The sequence below is a fragment of the Hippocampus bargibanti genome, linkage group LG12, assembly GCF_051943395.1.
Source record: "Hippocampus bargibanti isolate YZ-2025 linkage group LG12, ASM5194339v1, whole genome shotgun sequence".
Lineage (NCBI taxonomy): Eukaryota > Metazoa > Chordata > Actinopteri > Syngnathiformes > Syngnathidae > Hippocampus > Hippocampus bargibanti.
In genome coordinates, this window is record NC_142745.1 from 20,911,288 (window position 1) to 20,937,973 (window position 26,686).

A 26,686-nucleotide genomic window follows, 5' to 3' on the forward strand; every position below is an offset into this window, starting at 1 on the left:
CCTTGAAAATAGGGAGGGAGTCAATATTGCGGATGTTGGGTGGAAGAGAATTCCAGAGTTTGGGAGCAGAGCGGCTGAAAGCTCTGCATCCCATCGTGGTGAGACGGGCAGAGGGCACATAGAGGTGAAGGGAGGACGAGGATCTGAGGGACCGAGAGGCAACAGAGATTTGAAGCAGGTCAGAAAGATAGGGAGGGGCAAGGTTATGGATGGCTTTGAATGTAAACAAAAGTATTTTGAATTCGATACGATGTTTAACAGGTAGCCAGTAGAATTGCTGGAGGACAGGGGTGATGTGGTGAAAGGAGGGGGTTCTAGTGATGATCCGGGCTGAAGAATTTTGGACGAGTTGGAGTTTATGGAGAAATTTCTGGTTGATACCGAAGAGAAGTGCGTTGCAATAATCGATGCGGGAGGTGACGAGACTGTGGATAAGGATAGCAGTGGTCTGAGGGGTGAGCGAGGGACGGAGACGGTTACTATTACGGAGGTGGAAATAAGCAGACCGAGTTATGTTATTTATATGGGACTGAAAAGATCGTGAGCTATCGAGGATGACACCCAGGCTCTTGACCTGAGGGGAGGGGGACACGGTTGAACTGTCAATGGTGAGAGAGAAACTGTTAGTTTTGTGGAAGGTGGATTTATCTGTCATATTTCCTACATTCAAAGTTCCTTCTCTTGGTTCAATCTATACTCTCGGCGTTCCATTTCTGTCTTTTCCTACAGGGACACCTCGCTCCTGTCTTTCTTCGACCAACAGTAGTCCATTTTCCACCAGCACCCTGAAAGTCAACAATGCCAATGGCGCTCGTTGTTAACCCAGGCCTCGATCGATCCGGTATGGGATTCAGAGGTTTGATTCCCATCTCTATTTTGGCTAGAATTTTACGGCGGATGCCCTTCCTGACACAACCCTCTGTATTTATCCAGGCTTGGGACCGGCACAATAAGACACTGGCTTGTGTCCCCTTGTGGCTACATTTTGAAGGCAAAAGAACAAAAACAACTAAATAACAAATACAGTGACACCTCGGTTTACAAACCCCTTGGCTTACGAACTTTTCGGTTTACGAACGTTAAATTTATGAAAATTTTACCTTGGCAACTTTTTTTCGGGATACACACGGAGCTGCCTCAATGAGCGATGTGTCGTTCGCGAACGGGCCTGTTCTTCTAACAACATAATGGCAGCCGACTGTTTTTGCCCAGTCTTCGGTTAAAGCCATGTGATTGGTCAAGAACGCAGCACGCAGCAGTGAGAAGGGGGTGGGGTTTACAGATAGAGAGTGAAGCCGTTCTCAAAAAAGAAAATGGCTGCCAACTTTTTTTCTCCTCTATTCCCCACCCCCAGTCTTCGGTTAAAGCCATGTGATTGGTCAAGAATGCAGCAGTGAGGGGACATGGTTTAAACATTAAAGACACAGGCAGACGACAGTGAGAGTTTTTTAACTTTGATAGTTCAAAGGCAGAGTGTAGACGTTAAGGTTAAAATATCCCATCAATCAGGCTCCATAAATATTATCCATAGATATATTTTGTGTAGTTTTAAGGCTTAGAAAAATAGAAAGTAGAAAAGTATGTTTTATGTGGACATGGGAAGGGATTATTCTCATTTTAATGGTTTCCTTTGGGAAATTAGGTTTTGGGATACACACTTTTCACCTTATACAATATGTCTGGGAACCAATTAAGTTCGTAAGCCAAGGTATCACTGTAATACAGAGGTCTCAAACTCACGGCCCGTGGGCCAACTGCGGCCCCCGAGAGAATATATTGCGGACCACCTTGATATGAAAGATTCATGTTAGTGCAGCCCGCATGATTGATATGAATGAAACTTGTGTGTGGAGCTGAACAAACCACGGTGGGGTAAAAAGGCTCTGAAGGGTGTAACATCGGTCAGGCTGTCCAGTGCTTCGCTCACTCATTCATTAATTCCTCCAGTCAGCTGGGCGGAGGAGAAGCCGTGAAGCCGCCGACTCCATTCAGCTCCTATAGTCCTCCACTGCTCTCAGCTCAGAAATGAAGAAGGCACTGTGATTTATGATCCGGCCTGTGTCCTGTCAGTAGCCATGTCCATCCTGGCCGATCGCGCTAATAGAGCTGCTGTGTGTTTGTTGTTATCGGCACATCGCGAGTAAAACTGAAACTTAACAGTAAGTGCGTTTACCCGGCACTTGAGAAATTCGGATAACTGTCATTATCCGATACGATTAGAGAAAAAGAACTGTGTTAGCATCCGGATCTTTCTGCCATGTACATGCCTTTTTAATAATCCGATTTTTAATAACATCATAGATTGAAAGTGCGCATGCGCCACAGCCCCGCGAACTGAACGTTTAAGTTTAACTCGAGACTCTCACCGAGTGGAATCACATATTACAGAGCCCCAAAGATTTCCCCCAGACAATTTCTGGAAAAGTGGGGAGTGCAATACAACTCGGCATGCTGAGGAGTACGAAAAACACCAGGGAGATGAGAGAGCCAACCAGGTTGCCAATCTTAAAACACGTCCACTGAGGCAACAAGGTTACTCCAAGAAATCCACCAAAGAGAATTTAGCAGCAGTCGAAGCTAGCTACGTCGTCAGATGATTGCTAAAGCGGGAAAGCCATTCACAGAAGGTGAATTTGTCAAAAAGTGCATATTACAGGTGCAGAAATTGTCTGTCCAGAAAAGAAAGGCCAGTTTAACAACATCAGCCTTTCTGGCAACACCGTGGCAGAGCACATTTCTGATTTATCAAATGACATTTATGATCAACTGTGTGAGAAAGCAAAATGTTTCAGTGTATATTCAGTGGCTCTTGATGACATCACAGACACTGCCCAGCTCGCAATATATGTCCGTGGTGTTGATGACAATTTTGAAGTGATGGAGGAGTTGCTCACAGTAATTGCAATGCACGGTCAGACCACCGCTAAGGACATATTTCAACAACTGTGTGATGCTATTGAAAATACCGGTTTGTCACGGAAGAACTTTGTTGGAATAACAACCGATGGTGCCCCATCAATGACAGGGAGGATGAATGGACTGGTATCACTTGTTCAAAAAAACTGGGAGAGGAGGGTGTGGAGGAGGCCATAGTACTGCACTGCATTATTCATCAGCAGGCCCTTTGCAGCAGATGCCTGAAGTTTGACAATGTGTGTCTGTCATTGAAATGCATCAACCAAATCAGATCCAGGGGCTTAAAGCACAGAAGGTTCCGTGTTTTTTAGATGAAATGGAGTCAGAATATGGGGATGTGCTCTACTTCACTGAGGTACGTTGGCTCAGCTGGGGAAACATATTGAAGAGATTTTTAATTTTTTGAGTTGAGAGAAGAAATAAAAGAATTCATGAAGGTGGTTTTTCCTGTGCCAAGTAATCCCGAATGGCTCATTGACTTAGCTTTTCTTATTGATTGATCTTGTTCATTTTTTATGTTAAAAATAAAGATTTTGAGAACATTGGAATCTTTTATCTGTGCTTTTCTTGTGGAAAGACACAAAGAGCCCTTCGCCGGATTCCGAGGGCAATTCAGCAACGAGTTTGACCGCGTTGCCTTGAGGAGCTCTGCTGCGACTTTGTGGTTGGACGCTGTAACCGCACTGCTCAACCTGAAGTCAGTGACGGGCGAGCAGACATTCCTGTGTTGACCCGTCCTCCATCCTCGGGAACCGTCCTCTGGCTTGCAGGTGGAAATGAAAAGATATGACCACGTGAGTGAACGGCCAAACTCGAGTTCATCCATCCGTGTCTGCGCGCGTACATCTTTCTTGATTTCTTGATTGGAAATGAAAGTGACCACCACGAACAAACGACAGGTGACCACCCCCACCCATCCTGAAAAAAAAACTATACAGTATCCACTCGGTGACTTGCTTTGCGTTAAAATGGCAGTTGACATCACCGCCCCTCGTAGTGTTTTTTTTTTTCGCAAAAATTATAGCAGTGAATTGGGAAATCTTTTGTGTGAGATGGCATCGTTTTTTTTTTCTTCGTTAAGCTTGAGTTTATGACTATGTTGCTATTCCATCTCAGGGCGCGATAAAAACGATCATCTTGTTTGTCATGGGCATCATTGGAGGTTTTTCCTTGGGGGCGGGGGGTTGCAGTGCCGCCGTCCTTGCGTGGTCCAAGTGTGCAACAAACCCGTTTCGGCGGTAAACATCAATAAATTAAATGAATCATTTTTCGTGTATTTCGCGGACAAAATGAATTTCGTCACGCATAACTTGTAACGTTGCATTGGCGGTGGCCGTGCACATTTCCAGCAGTTTTTCCTTCCCGCACGACTGTTCTCCCCCCATCCCTCCTACCCCGACCCGAGTCGCGATCTTTGTGCAGCACAAGTGCAACATTTTCCATTTAAACGAGCTACTTTAGGATTCATTCCCACGCGATTGTCACGTGCAGCTTTCTTAAGCGCGACATTCGGCTGTTTCGTCAGTGTCGGAAATAGAAACTCGTGACGAGAAACACAAACGGAATGATTCGGGGCCACGTTACGAACCGAAGCGAAAATCTTTGAAACAAGCTCGTCTTGTTTCCGAAAGTAGGTCGATTGTATGGCTATTTTTTTTACACCAAAATCATTCCGCTGGGGAATAAAGACAATCGTGGTTGACGTGAGGACTTGTCTCGGCTCGAGAAATAACACAAAGCCTCCCTCGGTCGCGGCTTTATTTAGTTTTGTTTTTTCGATTTTATTGTTGCGCGTGCCCCAGATGTTGCCGGGGATTGCGGTTGTGCGATCATTTTATTGTGTGTGAAGATGGAAGGCGGCGAGATGGAGCCGGGCTCACGGGCGTGATCGTAGTGCGCATGCTCACCGGCCGCTCGTGCCATATTGGAATGAGGTCGCGCAGCAGAAGTACGTCAAGAGAGCGGGAAGTCACGCTATGGATCCTGGAAGTATCCCCGAGAGCAAAGCCGCGGTTTGACTAAGTACTTGCTTTGGTTTTATTTTGACAGTCACAAACCGGATGCATATTCATAACTCGCGTAGGTATCACATAACTGCAAGCGAGCTGGTAGCCTGCGAGAGGATCGGAGGACCTAAAAGAGCGACTTGGAAAAACTACTTAACGGTAAGCGACCAATTCGGCGACCGAATATTCACGTGGCACGCACGGTTTGTTGCGTTTTGCCGGCGATGTTTAGCGCCGTGATGCGGCAGTCGTCTTTTTTCCTGCCTCTCAAAAAGACGAGTCCGGCCGGCTCGGTCGTTGAAAGCGCCTCCTGATTACTTGCTCGTCGGCCAGCGGGAGCCCGTGACGTGTGGGAAGTCGACTCGCTACTTCCCCGCGTCCGCGGAGTGTGCACGTGGAAACGCTCGCGGTTCAGTGCACTCGTCTCCTCATCACCCCGGGGCGAGGTCGTAGCCCCCCGCCCCCCGTGAGCGACCACGCGTCGTTCACGCACCGGTGGGAAAGTTACGGCAGCGCAAATTGGGAACCGTGCTCTCCGCAGGCAACGAAAAGGGCATTTGATTCGGTTCTCACACGTCACGTCGGCGCTTGTAAAGTTGCGGATGGTGTTCGGGTTGCGTTGTTGACTCGACTGCGTGGAATCCGCCTTGCGGCCTCCAACCTCCGCACGGCGCCACCTGACTGAAGGGCAAAGTGGGGAAAATGCAGTCAACTGAAACTTTTCGCGATGCGTTCAAGTACGAGTGTAACGGGCTTTTTTTTGCCAACGGACTGTTTGATTATATTCCTATCGACACTCGGGAGCGTGTGCCGCTCGTGTACGTCTATTTTTTCCCTCAAATGTATGCAAACGCAACTCATCGCCACTATTGTTGTATCTTTGGTCAATACTGTACATTAGTGATGGCTCACTAAAAAGATCCGGCTCTTATGGCTTCCAAATGGCTCCTCAGTTTGTTTGTTTTTTGTTGCTTAAATTAACTAACTACCGAAAATCATGTAAACTTATGTGAAAAACGAATTACGCTTGTAAAAAATATTTTTATTTATATGGCTTGATTTATATGTGCACAGAGAGCATCCACTAACTTTTACTTTACCTGTGGTTACTGTGGTCTGATGATCAGCTGTCACTCATTTGCTTTTCATATTAATAATGCTATCATACCAACTAGTAAAAAATATATAATAATTGAATAGTAACAGCATAATGTGAGAACATTTGTCCACCTGTCTACCCTAACATCCCCTCCCCCTTCACCTCACTGCTGCGTGTGTCTGTAATTCTCCCCTCCCTCCTCTACCACGGATATCTACGAAAGTGCGGCTTTAACCGAAGACTGGGGCAAAAAAAGTTGGCTACCATTTCCGGCTCCTTGTTAGGAAGCGGCTCTCTTCGTTCACTTCAGAGTTGCAGCTCTCAGAACCGGCTCGTTCGCGAACAACACATCACTACAATACAGTGATACCTCGGTTTACGAACCCTTTGGCTTACGAACTTTTCAATTTACGAACGTTAAATTTATGAAAAATTTCCCTTGGCATACAAACTTTTTTGTGATACACACGGATCTGCCTCAATGAGTGATGTCGTTCGCGAACGAGCCCTTTCTTCTAACAACAAAATGGCAGCTGGCTTGTTTTGGTCCTCTATTCCCCGCCCCCAGTCTTCGGTTAAAGCCACGTGATTGGTCAAGAACGCAGCAATGAGGGGAGGTGGTTTAAACATTAAAGAGACAGGCAGACAACAGTGAGAGAGTTTCAACTTTGATAGTTCAAAGGCTGGGTGTAGACTTCAAGGTTAAAATATCCCATCAATCAGGCTCCACGAACAACCCGCACAAGCCATCTACACTTGATGCAAAAAGCTATTAACCCAGCTAAACAGAACACAATTGATGAGGAACTAGGTAAAATTATCCCAAAGAAAGCACCTACAAGGGATCATTCCTCAAGATGGTGAAAGAAGAAGTGTTTAATCAGTGTTTGAAATAGCGTCTGCCCGGTGGCCCGGGGCGTACAACTTTTACGTCGGGCGTACAACTTTCAAAACATCCCGGCCCGGATGGCCGACAACTTTGTCAAGAAAAAAAGCGATATTTTTTTCTAATCAAACCTTTGTTTTATTCAATAAACCAGAAGCCACAAACAAAATGCTACAAGCCGCGTGAACTCCAGTTTCCCAGCTTCTTTCAAAACTCTGAAGTACACTATTCAGTCTGGGTGTAGTCCGAACGAGGCTTCTGATTGGCTGACGGTGCCGAGTATGCAAATTGCCAAACGAACGTTCGATGGATGAGAGCATAATGCAAACATTTTTCTGTTTTGGAGATAATGGCAGTATCATGTGTGTGGACGTGTCTTTTCTTGCTTCCTGAGATCAGGCTCGGTCACCAGAATGGCTGTCTGTCAATTTAAATTCTGTTCCCTTGCTCCCCCCCAGCCTTACGTTGGAGAGTGTGACCCCAAAGACAATGACGTCCTCCGGTGTGTATGCATGTGCCGCTGGAGGGGCTGGAAAGATATAGGGCGGGGTCGAGGGCAAGAGCCGGCCCGGATCCCAGAACGAGGGTCACCGTGGTGGTGGGGGAGGGGGTGATGAGGGGCCCCTGGTTTTAATAGAGATGTCCCCGTGTGACAAAGACGAGGCTGACGGGCCGCCTGAATGGAGCTGCTCTGACACGCTGTCATCTAGTGTGTGTGTGTGTGTGTGTGTGTGTGTGTGTGTGTGTGTGTGTGTGTGTGTGTGTGTGTGTGTGTGTGTGTGTGTGTGTGCGCGCGCGTGCTTGTGTGTGTGTGTGTGTGTGTGTGTGTGTGTGTGTGTGTGTGTGTGTGTGTGTGTGTGTGTGTGTGTGTGTGTGCGCGCGCGTGCGTGCATGTGTCAGGGATGAGAATTTTCCACCGATCGGCGGATTACCCACTTTTTCAGACCAAATGACCAGATAAAACTAAATATGTATTCTCGCTTTTTCGCTGTTCATTTCCTGTTTCGGCTTGTGTTGGCAGAAAGCGCAATTTTAATTGGATGATCTTGACTTAGGTGCCGTTGATGTCGAAACAGCTAGACACCCCCTTTTGAATAAGCAAATGAGTAAAAAAAATTGATTCACCTTTGTGGAGAAAAAAAGGTTATCTATCTATCTATCTATCTATCTATCTATCTATCTATCTATCTATCTATCTATCTATCTATCTATCTATCTATCTATCTATCTATCTATCTATCTAGCTAGCTACCTACCTACCTACCTACCTACCTACCTCTATCTATCTATCTATCTATCTATCTATCTATCTATCTATCTATCTATCTATCTATCTATCTATCTATCTATCTATCCACCCACCCACTGATCTATCTATCTATCTATCTATCTATCTATCTATCTATCTATCTATCTATCTATCTATCTATCTATCTATCTATCTATCTATCTATCTATCTATCTATCTATCTATCTATCTATCTATCTATCTACAGTGAGACCTCAACTTACACCTTATCTTACGAACTTTTCGTCTTACGAACGTCAAATTTCAGAACATTTTTCTAATACACACCCACCACGGCTGGTGGAGTAATCTTAGGCGGAAGAACACCAATGCACACGACCGTCGGATCTGGCCGAGTGATCTTCGGCAGAAGCACACGACCGAACAGCGCTCCAGCCGGCGCTACTTTCCACACCGCCTCTCATTGGATGCACACGTCGATCGCCTACTTGGAGCTTTTTGCTGATAATTTCACTACGATGGGACCAAAAAAAAACCCGCCACAGGCTCGTGTTCAGCCCAAGAAGACACAAAATAAAATCACTGTCGCTGAGACGAAGGAGATAATTGAAAAACACAAACGAGGTGTGCGTTTGTGTGATTTAGTGGCCGAGCACGGCTATGCTAAGTGAATCATTCCTACCATTCTCCAGAACAGAGAAGCCATCAAAGGTGCGTCTGTTGCAAAAGGTGTTTCCGTGCTCTCAAAGCAACGGTCTCGGGCAATCGAAGAAGTTGAAAAACTTTGTTAATTTGGATTAACGAAAAGCAGCTATCCGGCGACAGCGTGAGTAAAGCTATTTTAAGCGAGAAACCACGGCTAATTCACGCCGATATCGCCATGCGCCAACCTGGAAGTTCGGCGCTTATTGAGGATTTTAAAGCCAGCAACGGATGGTTCGAGAACATCTGAGGGCGAGGAGGAGATGGCTGCAGCATCAAGTGAGCTCATGCAATGTTGCCAAAGTGGAATGATGTGCAGGCTTTTACTGAACAGTTCCATCCAGAAAAGACTGGCTATGACAATCATCAACATGATGAACGATAATGTGATGCCTCAACCTCGTAAGACCTTACAAGTCAGAAAGCAACAGGTGTCAATTAAGAGGTTTTTAATCAGCAAAAATAATGAGGAGTCTCCAAAGAAAAAAGAAGAGAAGTCACACCAGGGGTTATGTTACCAACAGTCCTTCTGTAACTCTCCTTCCATAAGCCATCAACGACCATCAAAAAGGTAAATAAAACTTTATTTTACAGCACAGTTTATTTCTTTAATTACAGTCCTCATGTAATGTGCCTCTCTTTCCAAACAGCAATTCCCTTTGACCTTCGACCTCCAACACCATTCCATCAAGCCATCAATGACCATCACAAATGTAAATAAAGTGACTTTATGATACAATGCAGTGTATTTCTTTCATTACAATACGATAGTTGGGCGGCCTGGTAGCCGAGTGGTTAACACACCGGCTTCACAGTGCAGAGGTCGCCGGTTCGCGTCCCGGTCCGGGCCTCCCTGTGTAGAGTTTGTGTGGGAGTGACTGTTGTATGTCTTTGTGTGCCCTGCGATTGACTGGCAACCAATTCAGGGTGTCCCCCGCCTCACGCCCGAAGACAGCTGATATAGGCTCCAGCAACCCCCGCGACCCTAATGAGGAATAAGCGGTACGGAAAATGATATGAGATTAGATTATTTGTTATTATTTATTTTATTTTTTTTTGCTTCGGGGTTAGGTGAATGCTGGCGCGTGTGGCTGCTGCTGCTCACAGGCAGAAAAAATATCATGTGACTGTAAAGTGTCCTTGAGAGTTTTGAAAGGCACTTATAAATGAAATTTATTATTATTACAGTGGGGCCTTGCCTTACACACTTAATTGGTTCCCAGACAGAGTATGTAAGGCGAAAAGTGTGTATTCCAAAAATTAATTTACCATCGGAAACCATTAAAATGAGAATAATCCGTTCCCATGTCTCCATAAAATATAATTTTCAACTAAATAAGCCTTAAAACTACAAACAATATACCTTTTCTGTGTATAATAAATGTGCTATTGTATTGTAATGAAATAAATACAATGCACTGTACAATAAAGTTGTTTTATTTACCTTTGTGATGGTCGTTGATGGCTTGATGGAATGAGGTTCAGACTTCTCTTCCTGTGTCATGAAAGTCCGGTTAGGCATCTTTTTCCAAAGAAGGCCGGTCTCCTCTGCATAAAATACTTGCTGAGGTACGTAGCATTCTTCTTTCACCATTTCAAGGAATTATCCCTTGTAGGCTTCGGCAGCTTTACAGAACTGGCTGTCTCACCATGATGAGGAATGATGCGTTGCTCGCTTTAAAATCATCAATAAACGGCGAACTTCCAGGTTGCCGCATGACGATATCAGGGTGAATTTGCTGTGCAACACATGCACCATTAATAGCTTCCCTGTTGGAAAGATAGTAGAAATGGTGGACTTAGCATATCCGTACTGGGCCGCTAAATCAGACAAACGCACACCTCATTCGTGTTTTTCAATGATCTCCTTCTTCTCCTCGACTGTAATTTTCTTTTGTGTCTTCTTCGGCTGAACACGAGTGGTGGCGTCTTTTTCAGTCCCATAACAGCAAAAGTATCATTAAAAAATCCTTGGAGACGATTGACGTGTGCACTCAAGAGAAAGGGGGTGTGGAAAGGTAGGCCGGCGCTGTTCGGTCGTGTGCTTTTCCGGGTGTTCTTCCGCCAAAGATTACTCCGCCAGCCGTGGTGGGGCGGCGCTCCGTGTGTATCCCGAAAGGTAGGGCTTAATCCAAGGTTTAATTTTCATGAATTTAACGTTCGTAAACTGAAAATTTTGTAAGGCAAGGTGGTCGTAAACCGAGGCCCCCCATCAGTGTCTGAAACTCATGACAAAAAGTTACCGGACACCAGGGCAGACAACTCTGAAAAGTTGCCTTCCCTGCCATAAAGTTGCCTGCCCCATTTTTCACAACTCTAAACAAAATAAGACGACTAATCACAAAAAAACATAGTTGCAAATATTTAAGGATTCAATCATTTGACGGCCGGCGATTCTATTCTTTTCCAGGGAGCCTCGTCTCGGCGCACGAGGACATCACACCAGCATGAACCGGGAGTCACCCGAGTCCGGTAAGATTTGGAGGTTTTCTCTGGTAAAAAAACAGCAGAATAAAAAAAAAGCAAGATAATCATTGAGCACGTTTGAGTCCAGATGGAGACTGCGGGCGGGATGCGTCCGACTTCAGCTGGGATGACTATTTGGAGGAGACTGGCGCCACGTCTGTGCCTCATCACGCCTTTAAACACGTGAGCTCTCACTTGCTTCCTCTCAAACTCATGATGAACCGCGCGAGTGGTGCGCTTGTGTTGCGCTTGTGTTGCGCTTGTGTTGCGGTGTTGCCTACGCTTGTCCCCGCCGTCGTCTCAGGTGGACCAGAGTCGGCAGACGGGCTTGACGCCGGGTATGAAGTTGGAAATGCGCGTGCGCCCGGAGGCCGACGGCGCTTACTGGGTGGCCGGCATCGTTGCCACGTGCGGCCAGCTGCTGTTGCTCCGCTACGAAGGCTACGGGGACAACCGCAGCGCCGACTTTTGGTGCGACACAGCGACGGCCAACCTGCACCCGCTGGGCTGGAGCCGGCGCCATGGAAAGACCATGAGAGCCCCTGACGGTGAGGCCCGCTTGCAACCGTTGTCCCTCTGTTACTTGACGCCTCTTTGCTTTTGACCCCGCAGGTGTGCGCGAGAGACGCCAAGACTGCAAGGCTTTACTTGACAAGGTTTTGGCCGAGGCGTGCGCCGCTCCCTCCCACCTGCTGGAATTGGTAATAATAATAATAATACATTTAATTTATAAGCGCCTTTCAAAACTCTCAAGGTCACTTTACAGTCACAGCCACACGCACCGGCATTCACTCTCCCCGAAAGTAACTCAAATAGATAGAAAGCTAGCTCACTAATAGATAGCTCATAGATAGCCAGCCTTAAAATAATAATAATAATAATACATTTCATTTATAAACGCCTTTCAAAACTCATAAAACATTACATTTTAAGTACATTTCAAAGTTCTCAAGGACACTTTACAGTCACGGACAAGCATAGGTACTATAATAAATAAAATACAATCACAAATAGAATGCAATAAATAAAATACAATTATAAATAGAAACAAGAGAGAGAGCTCCACAGAAAATGCAATTTTAAAGGTCACTTTACAGTCACAGGATAGGTTTTTTTTGTGTGAGCAGTGGTAGCCACACGCGCCAGCGTTCACTCAACCAGGAAGTAACTCGGCTAGAACGCTAGCTAATAGATAGCTAACAGATAGCTAGCTAGGCCTTCACTCAACCCGGAAGTAACTCAGATAGAAAGCGAGCTAGCTAATAAACAGCTAATTTTATAACTAAGTAACTCAGATAAAAAGCTAGCTAGCTAATAGATAGTTAACCATCTACAAATGGTCAATTGATTCTTGCTTGAGTCGAAAAACGGTGGTCATAGATAGCTAATAGATACTAATATAGAGCAAATAGATAGCTAGGTAGGTATCTGGATAGCTAGCTAATAGATAGTTAGCTAGATAGCTAGCCAGCCAGACCACTATTATGTATATAATAGGTATTAACATCTAGCAAATAGATAGGTAGGTAGGGAGGTAGCTTGATTGCTAGCTAATAGCTAGATAGCTAGCCAGCCAGCTAGACCACTAATAGATAGCTAATAGATACTAACATATCGCAAATAGATAGCTAGGTCGGTAGTTCAAAAAATGATGTGTAGGCTAAAACTCTGTAAAACTCGGAGGACAAAAGTCGTAGAAAAAATTCACGGATGAGACTTTTACTCATACTCTGGAGTTGTTCTATTAGCGCACTTCATGCTACGGTCCTTATAGTGCTTGACCAAAAGCGTCGTTCAGCGTTCACTCAACCCGGAAGTAACCCAAATAGTATAGTAAGACAAAGAGATAGGAAACTAGCTACCAAACCAATAGATAGCTAATAGCTAGCTAGCCCGCCAAATAGCGATTGAGTGGTATTGTACGGTATTGCTATTTGAGTTACTTCCGGGTTGAGTGAACGCTTGCGTGTGTGGCTGCCGCTGCTCACCCACAGAAAAACCTATCCTGTGACTGTAAAGTGACCTTGAGAGTTTTGAAAGGCGCTTAGAAATGAAATGTCCAATTATTATTTTTGTACGGTATTACATTATTACGGCATTACGGTCAAAGTCACCTCATTTTCAAGATTCCCACCGCTGCCATCATTTTGTCATTTTGTTATGCAAAAAATTTGCCTTTTATTAATTTAGCCTTTATTAGTGCCGCAGTGAAGAAATTGACCTTTCACAGCAGCAAATTAATGAAAGTACAGTGATATCTCGGTTTACGAACCCCAATGGCTGACGAACTTTTCGGTTTACGAACGATAAATTTATGAAAATTTTACCTTGGCATAGAAACGTCTGTGTAAGCTCTCAGTCGTACAGGAGTGGTCCATCGATGAGAAGGTTTCTTCAGCCGTCATCTGTACAAAAGTGAAGGTTTCGGACGTTTCGCCTCCTATCCAAGAGGCTTGGATAAAGACTTCCGGAATATTCAGCGCTATCCAAGCCAAGAGGCTTGGATAGGAGGCGAAACGTCCGAAACCTTCACTTTTGTACAGATGACGGCTGAAGAAACCTTCTCATCCTTGGCATAGAAACTATTTTTCGGGATACACACAGAGCTGCCACAATGAGTGATGTGTCGTTCGCGAACAAGCCTGTTCTCCTAACAAGAAAATGGCAGCCGCTTGTTTTGGTCCTCTATTCCCCCGCTCCCAGTCTTCGGTTAAAGCCATGTGATTGGTCAAGAATGCAGCAGTGAGGGGAGGTGGTTTAAACATTAAACATTAACGAGATAGACAGACGACAGTGAGAGACTTTCAACTTTCATAGTTCAAAGGCAGAGTGTAGACTGCAAGGTTAAAATATCCCATCATTCCGGCTCCACAAACAACCCGCACATGCCATCTGTACACTTGATGCAAAAAGCTATCAACCCAGCTAAACAGAACACAATTGATGAGGAATTAGATAAAATTATCGCAGAGAAATCACCTACAAGGGATCATTCCTCAAGATGGTGAAAGAAGGTTACGTTCCTCACAAAGTGTTTAATGCTGATGAAACGTAAATAAAAGGACTTTATTATATAGTACAGTTTATTTCTTTAATTATAATACCGTAGCACATTTATTATCCATAAAATAAGGTTTTTGTGTATTTTTTAGGCGTAGAAAATTAGAAAGTAGAAAATTATGTTTTATAGGGACCTGGGAACGGATTATTCTAATTTTAATAGTATCCTATGGGAAATTTTTGGGATACACACTTCGCCTTACACACTCTGTCTGGGGACCAATTAAGTTCGTAAGCCAAGGTATCTCTGTAATGGGAAAGGAAGAAGTAGAAAAACTAAATACAGTAGCTGCTGTGGAGGCAGCTACTCTCGCGGCGCCATCTTGAAGTCAAAACAACAAAATAACAGTGACACAACACAAAAGACACAGATAGTAAGAAGGTGAGGAAAGCGTGGCAAATGCTCTTGAGCTGGGTGGAGCCTCAGCTTTGATGCTCCGCCCCTCCAGCCTCAACGCGGTCGAGACCCATTGGAGCTACTGAGTGCTGGCCGCTACGTGGAGCTGCAGGACGCCGTCGACCCGGGTCTGGCCTGGGCCGCCGAGGTGAAGGAGAACGTCGGCGGGAGGCTGAAACTGCGGCTGGCCGGCACCGAAGGCCTCCCGGACATGCTCACCACCCTCTGGCTTTTCTACCTCCACCCGCGCCTCCACCCGCCCGGCTGGGCCCGAGAACACGGCCGCGCCCTCGGGCCTCCTTCTGGTCAGTTCTGGTCAATTGTTTTTTTTTTTTTTTTTAAGGACAACCGACGCCACAAGTTGTGTCCATAATTTGTAAAATCGCTTCAAATGACTTCTACTGAGCGTATTTACAAAGATTCCAACGCATATCACTATATTTTACGTTTGAAGACTCGCGCTGAATATTCCGGAAGTCTTGTTTTTGAATTGGTGACGGAGTCCAGACGGCTCGAATTGATACGGAAGGACTTCTTTAATTGATTGAAAACATTTATGCTTTCCTCTTCAGAACTATTTGAATCATATTCATAACTGGATGAATAACAAGAAAGCATCTTCTCCGAATCTGAACTCTCTGAAGCAATTGTTTTGATTCTGGAGCAAGGCAGTCTGTGAAGGAGTATCCTGGCGTGACATCGTCAACAAGGGGCGGGACTTTATGAATCTCGCCATTTCTGAGCTCATTTTATTGCAGTTTTAGCACACTTTAAGTCATTTTATTGGTGTTTTGCATTTGATTAAAAACATCAGCCTGCGTGTTTTGGGTATTTTAGATTCTATAAAACGTTTTTCTGATGTCAGTTCGGAAAAAAAAAATGGTGTCGGTTGTCCATTAAAGGGGGGTGGGACCATAGTAATGCTTACAAGAAGGGCGGTGGGCGGGTTGTTTGGGCTTTGCTGCTTTTCCAAAAACACAGAGACTTTTGGGGCAGAAAGTCAAGTGCTTTCTGTACATTGTGGCGACCGAGCATGCTCTTCTTAGGTACCAAATGTCGAATAACACAAAATGACATGTCAAACAACAAAGAAATGGACCAATTCAGATTACAAAAACTCGATCCCTAATAGCAGTGTCTGAAACTCATGACCAGGGCAGACAACTCTGAAAAGTTGCCTGCCCGGCCATAAAGTTGCCTGCCTCATTTTTCACAACTTGGAACACAATAAGACGACTAATCAAAAAAAAAACATTGTTGAAAAGTATTCAGGATTTTTTTAATTAAGGATGTACCTACCACAAATGCTCCCTTGCTTAATTTATCGTAAATATACCTTGCTGAAGCTTTTGCTCAAGTTGTCGTTTGTCCATATACTGTGCAATGTTTGCGTCATCTACTACAAGCCATGTGAACTCCTCTTCCCACGATGCTTTTAATAATAATAATAATAATAATAATAATAATAATATTATTATTATTATTATTATTATTATTATTATTATTATTATTAAATGTGTCCGAAAGAACGAGATCCCGGATGCAAGCGGCCGAAATGAGCTTTCTCCGTCGGGTGTCCGGGCTCTCCCTTAGAGATAAGGTGAGAAGCTCGGTCATCCGGGAGGGGCTCAAAGTCGAGCCGCTTCTCCTCCACATCGAGAGGAGCCAGATGAGGTGGCTCGGGCATCTGATTAGGATGCCCCCGGGACGTCTCCCTCGTGAGGTGTTCCGGGCATGCCCCACTGGCAGGAGACCCAGAACGAGCTGGAAGAAGTGGCTGGGGAGAGGGAAGTCTGGGCTTCCCTACTGAAGCTGCTGCCCCCGCGACCCGACCCCGGATAAGCGGCAGAAGATGGATGGATGGATGGAATAATAATAATAATACATTTAATTTCTTAGCACCTTTCAAAACTCTCAAGGACACTTTACAGTCACGAGATAATGTATGTTTACGTTTTGTAGCGTCATAAATTTTGTTAGCTTCCTTTGAATCTTTCTTCTGGGGCTGCGGTTCTGTGTGTCTACTTTGGAAAATGATTTGCAAATGCATGACCTTATAACGCTGGGGAAAGTCCGGAAGCACAAAGCAGGCTTCTGATTGGCTTCTGTGCCGAGTATGCAAATTACCAAACAAACCGAAATTCCGAAATTTCCAAACTAAAGGAAGATTTCGAAATCAGAATAATTAAATCCGATTTTGAAATCTTCGTTCAAACGTTTGCTGTATTGAAAAAAGCAAACGTTTGATTTGAAAAAAAAACCAAAACTTCCGTTTTTTTTTTTTTTTTTTTTTTTTTTTTCAAAAAAAAGTTGGCGGCCACCCAGACGGAAACGTTTTGTAAATTGTATGACCGACATAAAAGTTTCATGCCCCGGGCGTCCGGGCACACATTATTTCAGACACTGCTAATGCTACTGTTTGGAATGAACTAAACAGGAAGCGCTTTGCTCTCTGGAACCGAATTATGTGTGCCTATTTCAGACCTGTTGACCCTGCGAACAGAAGAAGAATGGGAGGAGGTGAGGCGCAGGATCGGCGCACTTCCTCCAGATGAAGCTCTGAGCTCAGAACTCAACAAGGTGCTGATGCCGTCAACCTCTCACTGCTTTTCTGAAAAGAGTTTGGAGAAAAGAATTTGCAAGTGATCCCTTCATATAAATCACATAGAAAGCTCCTATCGACCACTGGGTGCGCTCATAAAATAGACATGTCAGTCTACTATGGCACATCTTCATTTTTTTAGATTAATAATACTAATAATAATATTTAATTATTTTTATATTGATATATAAATATAATTTATATTATTTTATAGTATTTTATTTTATTTATAATTATTTTATATTTTATAATTATTATTATAACATTTAATTTCTAAGCACCTTTGAAAACTCTCAAGGTCACTTTACAGTCACAGGATCTGTTTTTCTGTGTGTGAGCAGCAGCGGCCACACGCGCCAGCCAGGAAGTAACTCAAACAGATAGAAAGCTAGCTAGCTAACAGCTATCTTATAGCTATGTAGCGAAATAGATAGCTATTAGACAGATAACCAGCCAGACAGCAAATAGGTAGCCAGCCATATAGCCGGCTAGATAGCCAGCCAGATAGCCAGATAGCTAGATAGCCAGCCAGCCCGCCAGATAGTTAATAGTCAGCAAATAGATAGCAAATAGCTAGTTCGATATGTAGCCAGCTAGCTAGGCAGTCAGAAAGCTAGATACCCAGCCAGCCTGCCAGATAGCTAATAGACAGCAAATAGCTAGCTAGATAGGTAGCCAGCTAGATAGCCAGCGAGATAGTCAGTCAGACACCGAGATAGCCAGCAATAACATCATATTTCTTGGGATTGGGGTGGTTTATTTTTCAGAATAAAAGAATACAGATGTAATTTTGATATTTACTCTGTGAAACTATGATTTTCTCCCCCTGTTCAGTTTGGCCTTTAAAATAAGGAAAATCCAGACGTGAAAAAAATATGACTTTGTTCTTGTGAGGCGGCAAACTTTTTGTCTCAAAGAAAATGCACTTTGGCCCTTGTGAGTGTCAAGCGACTGCTAGAGAGTCACAAAAATAGGACACTTAACTTGGCAATTAGAGCGCCGCACATGGTGCAGGAGGTAGTTTTTCTTAGTTTTTTCGTTTGGCTTGAGAACGCCGAGGGACTGTCCTTGGAAAAATCTCTTGAGTGAAAACAATACAGTGATACCTTGGCTTACGAACTTAATTGGTTCCCAGACAGAGTGTATAAACCAAAAAGTGTCCATCCCAAAATATAATTTCTCATAGGAAACCATTAAAATTAGAATAATCCGTTCCTAGGTCCCCATAAAACATAATTTTCGACTTTCTAATTTTCTAAGCCTTAAAACTACACAAAATATACTGTACCTTATTTTATGTATAATAAATGTGCTATGGTATTATAATTAAAGAAATAAACTGTACTGTATAATAAAGTGGTTTTATTTACCTTTGTGATGGTCGTTGATGGCTTGATGAGGAACGTAGCCTTCTTCTTTCACCATCTTGTGGAATGATCCCTTGTAAGTCCTTTCTGTGCGATAATTTTACCTTGTTCCTCATCAATTGTGTTCTGTTTAGCTGGGTTGATAGGGTTTTTTAGGGTTATTTGTGGAGCCTGGTTGATGGGAATTTTTGCCTTGCGGTCTACACTCTGCCTTTGAACTATCAAAGTTGAAACCAGTCCAAATTTCACTGTTTTCTATCCATTTTGTCACTCTCTCACAGTCGTCTGCCTGTCTCTTTAATGTTTAAACCACTGTTTTTCAACCTTTATCAAGCCAAGGCACATTTCTTCCGTTGAAATTATCTCGGGGCACACCCCCAGCTGAAAATGTGGGGAAAAAAGTATTAACTGTTAATGTATGCTTTTTTTCACATTTTTATTATATTATTAATAATTAACAATATACCAGCCACATCATACACAAAACACATAATGTGCAACACAATATGACATGTCATAACATATTGTTAACAATTAAATTTAAAAAAATATATATATAACATTATGTTATATTGGTAATACGTATAAGCTTTTTTTTAAAAGGTTGAAGAATGATGTTATATTATAACATAGCATTTAACTAAACACAAAGAAAAAAGTATTTTATAATCTTTCATATTTATATTTACTCAGTGTGAAACCTGGGCCTGTTTGGATGAACAGAGAGCTGATATCCAGTCAGACTTAAAAAGCTCACCTCACACAGATATGTTGTGGAAAATGGGAGCGATGTCAAAATAGCTTTGTTAGCCAGCATGGAGAACTCCTTGGCAGCTGCCAACCAAAAACTGTCCAAAGGTAGATCAGCAAAGGTTAGCTTGAGGCCACGATCTTGTCTCAGTTCAGTTAGTTCCTCCTGCTCCTGTCATGTTTATTCCAACAGTTGATGCTGAGCTGAATGGGTCCCTAACCCAGCCAAGGTGCTCCGTGGAGGCTGAAGAGAAATAAAATGTCATCTTCTCCTCAACAGTTTTCAGATGTTTCACTATTAACTCACACAGTGCAGTAGTATTGACATCTTGCCATTTATTGGTGAGTGGGAACATTTCAAGATTGCCCCTTTCCACATGCTGCTGCCAGAGGTGCACCTTTGAACGAAAACCATTTATTTTATCTGAACTTGTAAGCAGATTTTCATTTCGACCTTGCATTCGTGTGTTCAGTTCATTGAGATGATGAAAAATATCTGTCAGGTATGCCAGCCTTGCACACCACTCATCACTTGCAAGCAGCTTTGCGTAATCAGACCCCTCATTCGTCAGAAACACTTGTTCCTCTCGCAGCTCATACACACGGGCCAGCACCTTACCGCGTGACAACCATCGGACCTCTGTATGGAAAAGCGGATCCGGGTTTTGTCCAGGATCCACTTCTGAGTCAGCATTTTTCCTCTTCAAAAACCTCTCAATCACTTTCACTTGCCGCACTATCCATGCGTCACTAATTCGCTCGTCACTAATTCGCTCGTCTCAAAGCGAATTAGTGACACACAACTACCCGCTGTTGCCACCTGCTGGTAAGGAAGAGTACGACATGATTACTCTGCCAGGCGCTAGACTGCCCAGGCACACAAATCGGATAATTTCCCGCGGAACAACTGACAATATCTCGCGGCACAGTGGTGTGCCGCGGCACACTGGTTGAAAAACACTGGTTTAAACCACCTCCCCTCACTGCTGCGTTCTTGACCAATCACATGGCTTTAACCGAAGACTGGGGGTGGAGAATCAGAATCAGAATCATCTTTATTGCCAAGTATGTAGAACACACAAGGAATTTAGAGGACAAAAAAAAAAAAAAAAGTTGGCTGCCATTTTCTTTTTGGGAGAACGTGCTCACTCTCTGTCTGTCTGTAAACCCCCTCACTGCTGCATTCTTGACCAATCACGTGGCTTTAACCAAAGACTGGGGGTGGGGAATAGAGGACAAAAAGTCGGCTACCATTTTCTTGTTAGGTGAAGGGGCTCGTTCACGAACGACACATCACTCATTGAGGCAGGTCCGTGTGTATCCCGAAAAATAGTTTGTATGCCAAGGTAAAATGTTCATAAATTTAACGTTCGTAAACCGAAAAGTTTGTAAGCCAAGGGGTTCGTCAACCGAGGTATCACTGTACAATAGATATTGATTTATTTAGCAATTTAACAACAGCAGCTGCTTAACAACTGAAAATGTGACAAAAAAAAATGCGCTTGTGTGGTTTGGTTGTCAGGAGGAGGCTGGCATTGCTCATCATTGTTTCAAAGAAGGGATGAAATTGGAAGCCATTGACCCCGCCGCGCCCATCTCCATCAGGCCGGCCACCGTCGCCAAGGTAGCGGACTTGACTCCCGTCTCATATTTGTCGTTTAGCTCGATGTAGACTTTAGCCAGACCGCAAAAGCTTTTCAAAGTACATTATTTGGGCCCCCTCCAGGTGTTTGATGAGCACTACTTCCTGGTGGCGATTGACGACCTTTGCGAAGTGGAGGAGTCGGACACCTCGGGGCGCTCCTTCCTGTGCCACAGAGACAGTCCCGGCATCTTTCCCGCTCAATGGAGTCTGAAGAACGGACTCCCTCTCAGCCCGCCGCCAGGTTAGTTTCCTCCCGTTAACTCGTCCTACGGTTGTGTGTTTCTCCGTCCCTTCTGACAATCTGTTTGATTGTTTTTTTTTTTATAATCATAATAATAATACATTTCATTTTTAGGCGCCTTTCAAAACTCTCACGGTCACTTTATAGTCACTGGATAAGTTTTTCTGTGGTGGAGCAGCGGCAGCCACACGCACCAGCGTTCACTCAACCCGGAAGTAACTCTGATAGAATAGTAACACAAATAGATAGTAAGCTAGCTAGCAAACCAATAGATTTCTAATAGCTAGCCAGCTAGACAGCTAGCCAGTCAACCAGATAGCTATTGTACTATTGAGAATTGACTTATCACAATATTTCTTACTAATGTCTACATGAACAAAACTCAAAAGAAAAAGAAATATCACCTTCTTTTCTGCGGTGTGCAGGGTACAGGGGTCCGGACTTTGACTGGGCCGATTACCTCAAACGGTGTGACGCTGCAGCGGCTCCTCAGCATTGCTTCCCCATCGTAAGTGCAAATCCACTCGAGCATGTTCCAATCCTGAGCAAGGGCGGCGCCTGGTGCTAACCGCCACGGCCGAATGAGATGTTTGCAGAAACGAAACAACCTTCCTTACCTTCACGCGTTTCACAACGGTATCAAAATGGAGGCTGTGAGCGGTTCCTCTCCCGCAAGCGATTATGCAGCCGTTGAACGAGGTCTATGAATTTGTTGATTTTAGGGCAAATCCCTATACGAACACATTCATAACTATATATCTATTGTCATTCTAAATCTACACTTTTGTATACTTATTCAGGTTTGATTGTAAACTCACTTATAGTTTGTAGCTGATAGACACTTTAAAACAATATCACCAGAAGCTGATAGGCTTGTTTGAAATGATGTCACACATAGAGAAGTCTCTCTCTCTCTCCCACTTTTTTGAGAGAAGTTTCTCTCTCCCTCTCCCACTTTTTTTGTCCTCTATTCCCCGCCCCCTGTCTTTGGTGAAAGCCACACGTGATTGGTCAAGAAAGCAGCAGTGGTGGGGAGGGGGGGTTACATAAACACAGAGCCGCAAATTAAAGAAAGATAGACAGACAACAGACAGTGAGAAAATTGATAGAAAACTCAGTGAAATTTGGACTTATTTCAACGTTATTGATAGTTCAAAGGCAGACTGTAGACTGCAACGTTAAAATATCCCATCAATCAGGCTCCACAAATAACCCGCACAACCCATCTGTACACTTGATGCAAAAAGCTATAAAACCCAGCTAAACAAAACACAATTGATGAGGAACTAGGTAAAATTATCACAAAGAAAGCACGTCAACTTCACTCGGATATCATCAAGAGGCAACCTGGAAGTTTGTCATCCATTGATGATTTCAAGGCTAGCCACGGATGGTTCGAGAACTTTAAGCGGCGTACAGGGATTCATAGTGTCATTCGTCATGGTGAGGCAGCCAGTTGTGACGATAAAGCTGACAAAGCTTACAAGGAATCATTAGGAAAATTAGAAAATAGAAAATTGTGTTTTATGGGGACCTGGGAACGAATTATTCTCATTTTAATGGTTTCCTATGGAAAATTAATGTTTGGGATACACACTTTTTGCCTTACACACTGTCTGCGAACCAATTAAGTTCGTAAACCAAGGTATCACTTTATTATCATTGCGTGTGGTTGCTTCACAATCATGGATGCCATTCAGAAATATTACATCCCACTGACAATTTAATCAAATCTGCAATGTCATTCGTGGCAACCCGATGGTGTTTTGGCCAGCGCGCGAGTGACTTTTTAAGGACAACTGACGCCTCCGGACAAGTTGTGTCCATAATTTGTAAAATCACTTCAAATGACTTCTACGGAGCGTATTTTACAAAGATTCCACCGCATATACCTACATTTTACGTTTTAAGACTAGCGCTGAATATTCAGGAAGTCTTCTTTTTCCTGACGTCACGTCAGGAACGCCCCTGACCGAGAAAGCGACACACAATGCATTTTGGGTACTGTGTTTGGTCTGAAAACTTCGTGTTTATCCGTGTTGATGGCGAAATTAGAAGGAAAACTACATAAATAACATTATGGTGAATCGTTGTGTGTTGCACCAAGACTACTATTTGATTCTAGTTGTCACAAATTCCCAGCAGACAAATCAGCCAATTTCCAAAGGAGCTTGGGCGCCATCTCTGCATTTTGTGGGACGCTACATGGGAGTCCTGACAGCTCGAATTGATACGGGAGGACTTCTTTGATCGATTGCAAACATTTATGCTTTCCTCTTCAGAACTATTTGAATCATATTCATAACTGGATGAGTAAGAAGAAAGCATCTTCTCCGAATCTGAAGCCATTGTTTTGATTCTCGAGCAAGGCAAGACGTCTTGGCGTGACGTCACGAACAAGGGGGCGGGACCTTCTGAAACTAAAACTTTCTCAGATCATTTTGAAATATTTTTGGGAGACTTTAAGTCATTTTTATTGGTGTTTTTCATTTGACTCAAAATATCAGCCTGCGTTTTTTTGGGTATTTTAGATGCTATAAAACGTTTTTTCTGATGTCAGTTAGGAAACAAAAAAAATGTGTCGGTTGTCCTTTAAGGGTGGATCTCTGGTCACTTTTTGCCGTTGGTTTGCCCTTTGTGGATTTGCCTCAACAAGCTTTTGGATTTCTTTCACTATATATACCAGGAGACGTGCGAGCACGGCTTTAAGGAGTCCATGAAACTGGAGGCCGTCAACCCGCTGTCGCCGGAGAACATTCACGTCGCGACCATCACCAGGGTTAAAGGTCAATACATCTGGCTCAGCCTGGAAGGTGAGCGCGAGGATCCAAAGAAGGCTTTCCCAATCCCTTCCTGCACGAGTCTGCATGAACTGAAACGATCGATGAGCTTTGAAACGGAACAGAGGCTCAAAAGCGTTGATCACCTCGCCACTTGACAAATGACGTTTTCAACCCTTTTGGTGTCGTTTCTTCAGGTCTGAAGCATCCCATGCCCGAGCTGATGGTTCATGTGGACTCTCTGGACATCTTCCCCGTCAGCTGGTGTGAGACAAACGGCTATCCGCTCGTGCACCCCATCAAGCCATCAGGTGGGCATCCCCTCACCAGCCTACGTGCGGCTGCGCTTTTGATGGGATAAATGATGGATCTCTTTCTGGTTCTGGACTTTACAGAGTTTTATGATGAAACATCAGCAGGGACCAAACTGGTGAACAAAAAAAGATTACTTTATTCTTGTAGACAACAGAGAGACATGTCTGGTCAAAGTGGGAAAGCCAAAAGAGATAAAGCCGTCCCTTTCACCTGGTTTTATACATACAGCAGTGATGACATCTGATAGAACTATTTTATATGCACATCCTTCAAGGACAACCGACACCATTTTTTTTTGTTTCCTAACTGACATCAGAAAAACGTTTTATAGCATCTTTAAATACCCAAAACACGCAGGCTGATATTTTTTGGTCAAATGCAAAACCAATAAAAATGACTTAAAGTGTCCCAAAACTGCCATGTGAGCTTGAAAACTGGGCAGCTTCAGAAAGTCCCGCCACCTTGTTTGTGACGTCACAATGGGTCACACACTGCCTTGCTCCAGAATCGAAACAATGGCTTCAGAGAATTCAGATTTGGAGAAGATGCTTTCTTGTTACTCAACCAGTTATGAATATGATTTAAATAGTTCTGAAGAGGAAAGCATAAATGTTTGCAATCGATTGAAGAAGTCCTTCCGTATCACTTCCAGCCGTCTGGACTCCAATGTAGCGTCACAGAAAATGCACAAGATGGCGCACAAGCTCCGTTGGAAATGTGCTGATTTGTCGCTGGGAATTTGTGTAAACTTACACATTCTTCATGCGTGTGACACACAATTGGCTGCGACACGCAACGATTCACCATCGCGTTATTTATGTAGTTTTCCTTCTAATTTTGCGATCAACACGGTATTTTCAGACGAAAAAAAGTACCCAAAATGCATTGTGTGTTGCTTTCTCCGTCAGGGGCGTTCCCTCCATGACGTCACGTAGGGGATTGTCATCAACTCGAAAACAAGACTTCCTGAATATTCAGCGCAATTCTTAAAACGTAAAATATAGCTATATGCAGTGGAATCTTTGTAAAATGCGCTCAGTCGAAGTCATTTGAAGTGATTTTACAAATTATAGACACAACTTGTCCGGAAGTGTCGGTTGTCCTTTAAACAGCCAATTTTACTTATTTTCTACTCATTTATATTTGTCTAAGTTTAGTCTATGTTGTTACTACATACAGGTAATATCCGACTTACGACCGAGTTCCGTTACGACCAAACGGCCGTAAGTCGAAATCCATTCAAACTGGTGAATAGAGGGTAAATGACATGGGTATGTGTTGGGTTATTTTTTATCGTTCGCCCTTGGTTCATTGCTTCGACGGGTGTAGATGGAGATCGATGGTTAAATCATCAGGGAGCCAGGTCTTGAACAGAAAGTTGATTTAATTGGGAGAGCACGGGACATCGTGGTATCGGCGGCGGAGGGTGCAGGAGAGAGAGAGACGAACGGGCTGCAGGAGTATTTATGCGGCGCATAGTAATGACGCGACAGGATGTGACGTAATGAAAATGTGACATCGTGTAGGCAAGATATGACGTATGAGGAAGTTCAAGATGTAAACAAAGACTACAGAGCGATGTTTAGAGATGTTTGTATGGCGAATTACCCTAACAGTATGCATGGGTCTGGAGGTCATAGTCGTAAGTACGGGTGGTCGTAAGTCGAGTTGGTCGTAAGTTGAGCTGGTCATAAGTCGGATGTTACCTCTATATAAATGCATAGTTTACCTTATAACCTTACATAATTGTAGTGTGTACCGTTACTCAACCATTCTTATTTCAGTCTAATATCATATTTCTATCTCGTAGCTGATAGGCCCCTTTTGAAATGATGTCATTCCCACCCTCTGTATAAATAACATCTCGGGTGGGGGGAGAGCAGAAGTTTCTCCCTTAATGGCCTTCCTACTTCGACCTTACAATGTCTCTGCTGTCCAAGATTAAAATAATCTTTTTGTTCATCACTTTGATTCCTGCTGATTTTACTACCACTTACCTAACACCGTGAAAAGCCATGAACCAGAGAAAAAGATCCATCAACATCATTTCGAATGGGCCTATCAGCTACGAGAAGGGTGTAATATGATATCAGACTGAAAATAAAGTTTATTTTGTTTAATAACGGTACACCCTACAGATATGCAAAGTTAGCAAATAAACCACAGCGATACCTCGGTTTACGAACCCCTTGGCTTAGGAACTTT

The 26,686-nt window shown here is 43.7% G+C and overlaps 1 protein-coding gene across 6 annotated transcripts in view; it reads left to right on the forward strand.

Annotated features, from left to right (window-relative positions):
- The first annotated feature begins 734 nt into the window (after positions 1–734).
- The window catches only part of sfmbt1 (Scm like with four mbt domains 1), a 51,077-nt gene continuing 25,125 nt past the window's right edge, over positions 735–26,686 (forward strand). For 2 of the 6 annotated variants that reach the window (XM_089009806.1, XM_089009807.1), the window contains exons 1-13: positions 735–841; positions 3,494–3,710; positions 11,269–11,330; positions 11,413–11,507; positions 11,629–11,872; positions 11,937–12,025; positions 14,834–15,086; positions 17,264–17,361; positions 21,023–21,124; positions 21,227–21,386; positions 21,812–21,894; positions 24,073–24,199; positions 24,364–24,477. In XM_089009806.1, coding sequence (XP_088865932.1) covers positions 3,703–3,710; positions 11,269–11,330; positions 11,413–11,507; positions 11,629–11,872; positions 11,937–12,025; positions 14,834–15,086; positions 17,264–17,361; positions 21,023–21,124; positions 21,227–21,386; positions 21,812–21,894; positions 24,073–24,199; positions 24,364–24,477 — 1,435 coding nt within the window. In that variant the 5' untranslated portion in view covers positions 735–841; positions 3,494–3,702. Of the gene's footprint in view, positions 842–3,493; positions 3,711–4,483; positions 4,620–4,765; positions 5,082–8,366; positions 9,430–9,449; positions 9,572–11,268; positions 11,331–11,412; positions 11,508–11,628; positions 11,873–11,936; positions 12,026–14,833; positions 15,087–17,263; positions 17,362–21,022; positions 21,125–21,226; positions 21,387–21,811; positions 21,895–24,072; positions 24,200–24,363; positions 24,478–26,686 lie in introns of those variants that run through there. The other 4 variants (XM_089009810.1, XM_089009811.1, XM_089009809.1 and 1 more) reach the window with 4 other exon arrangements.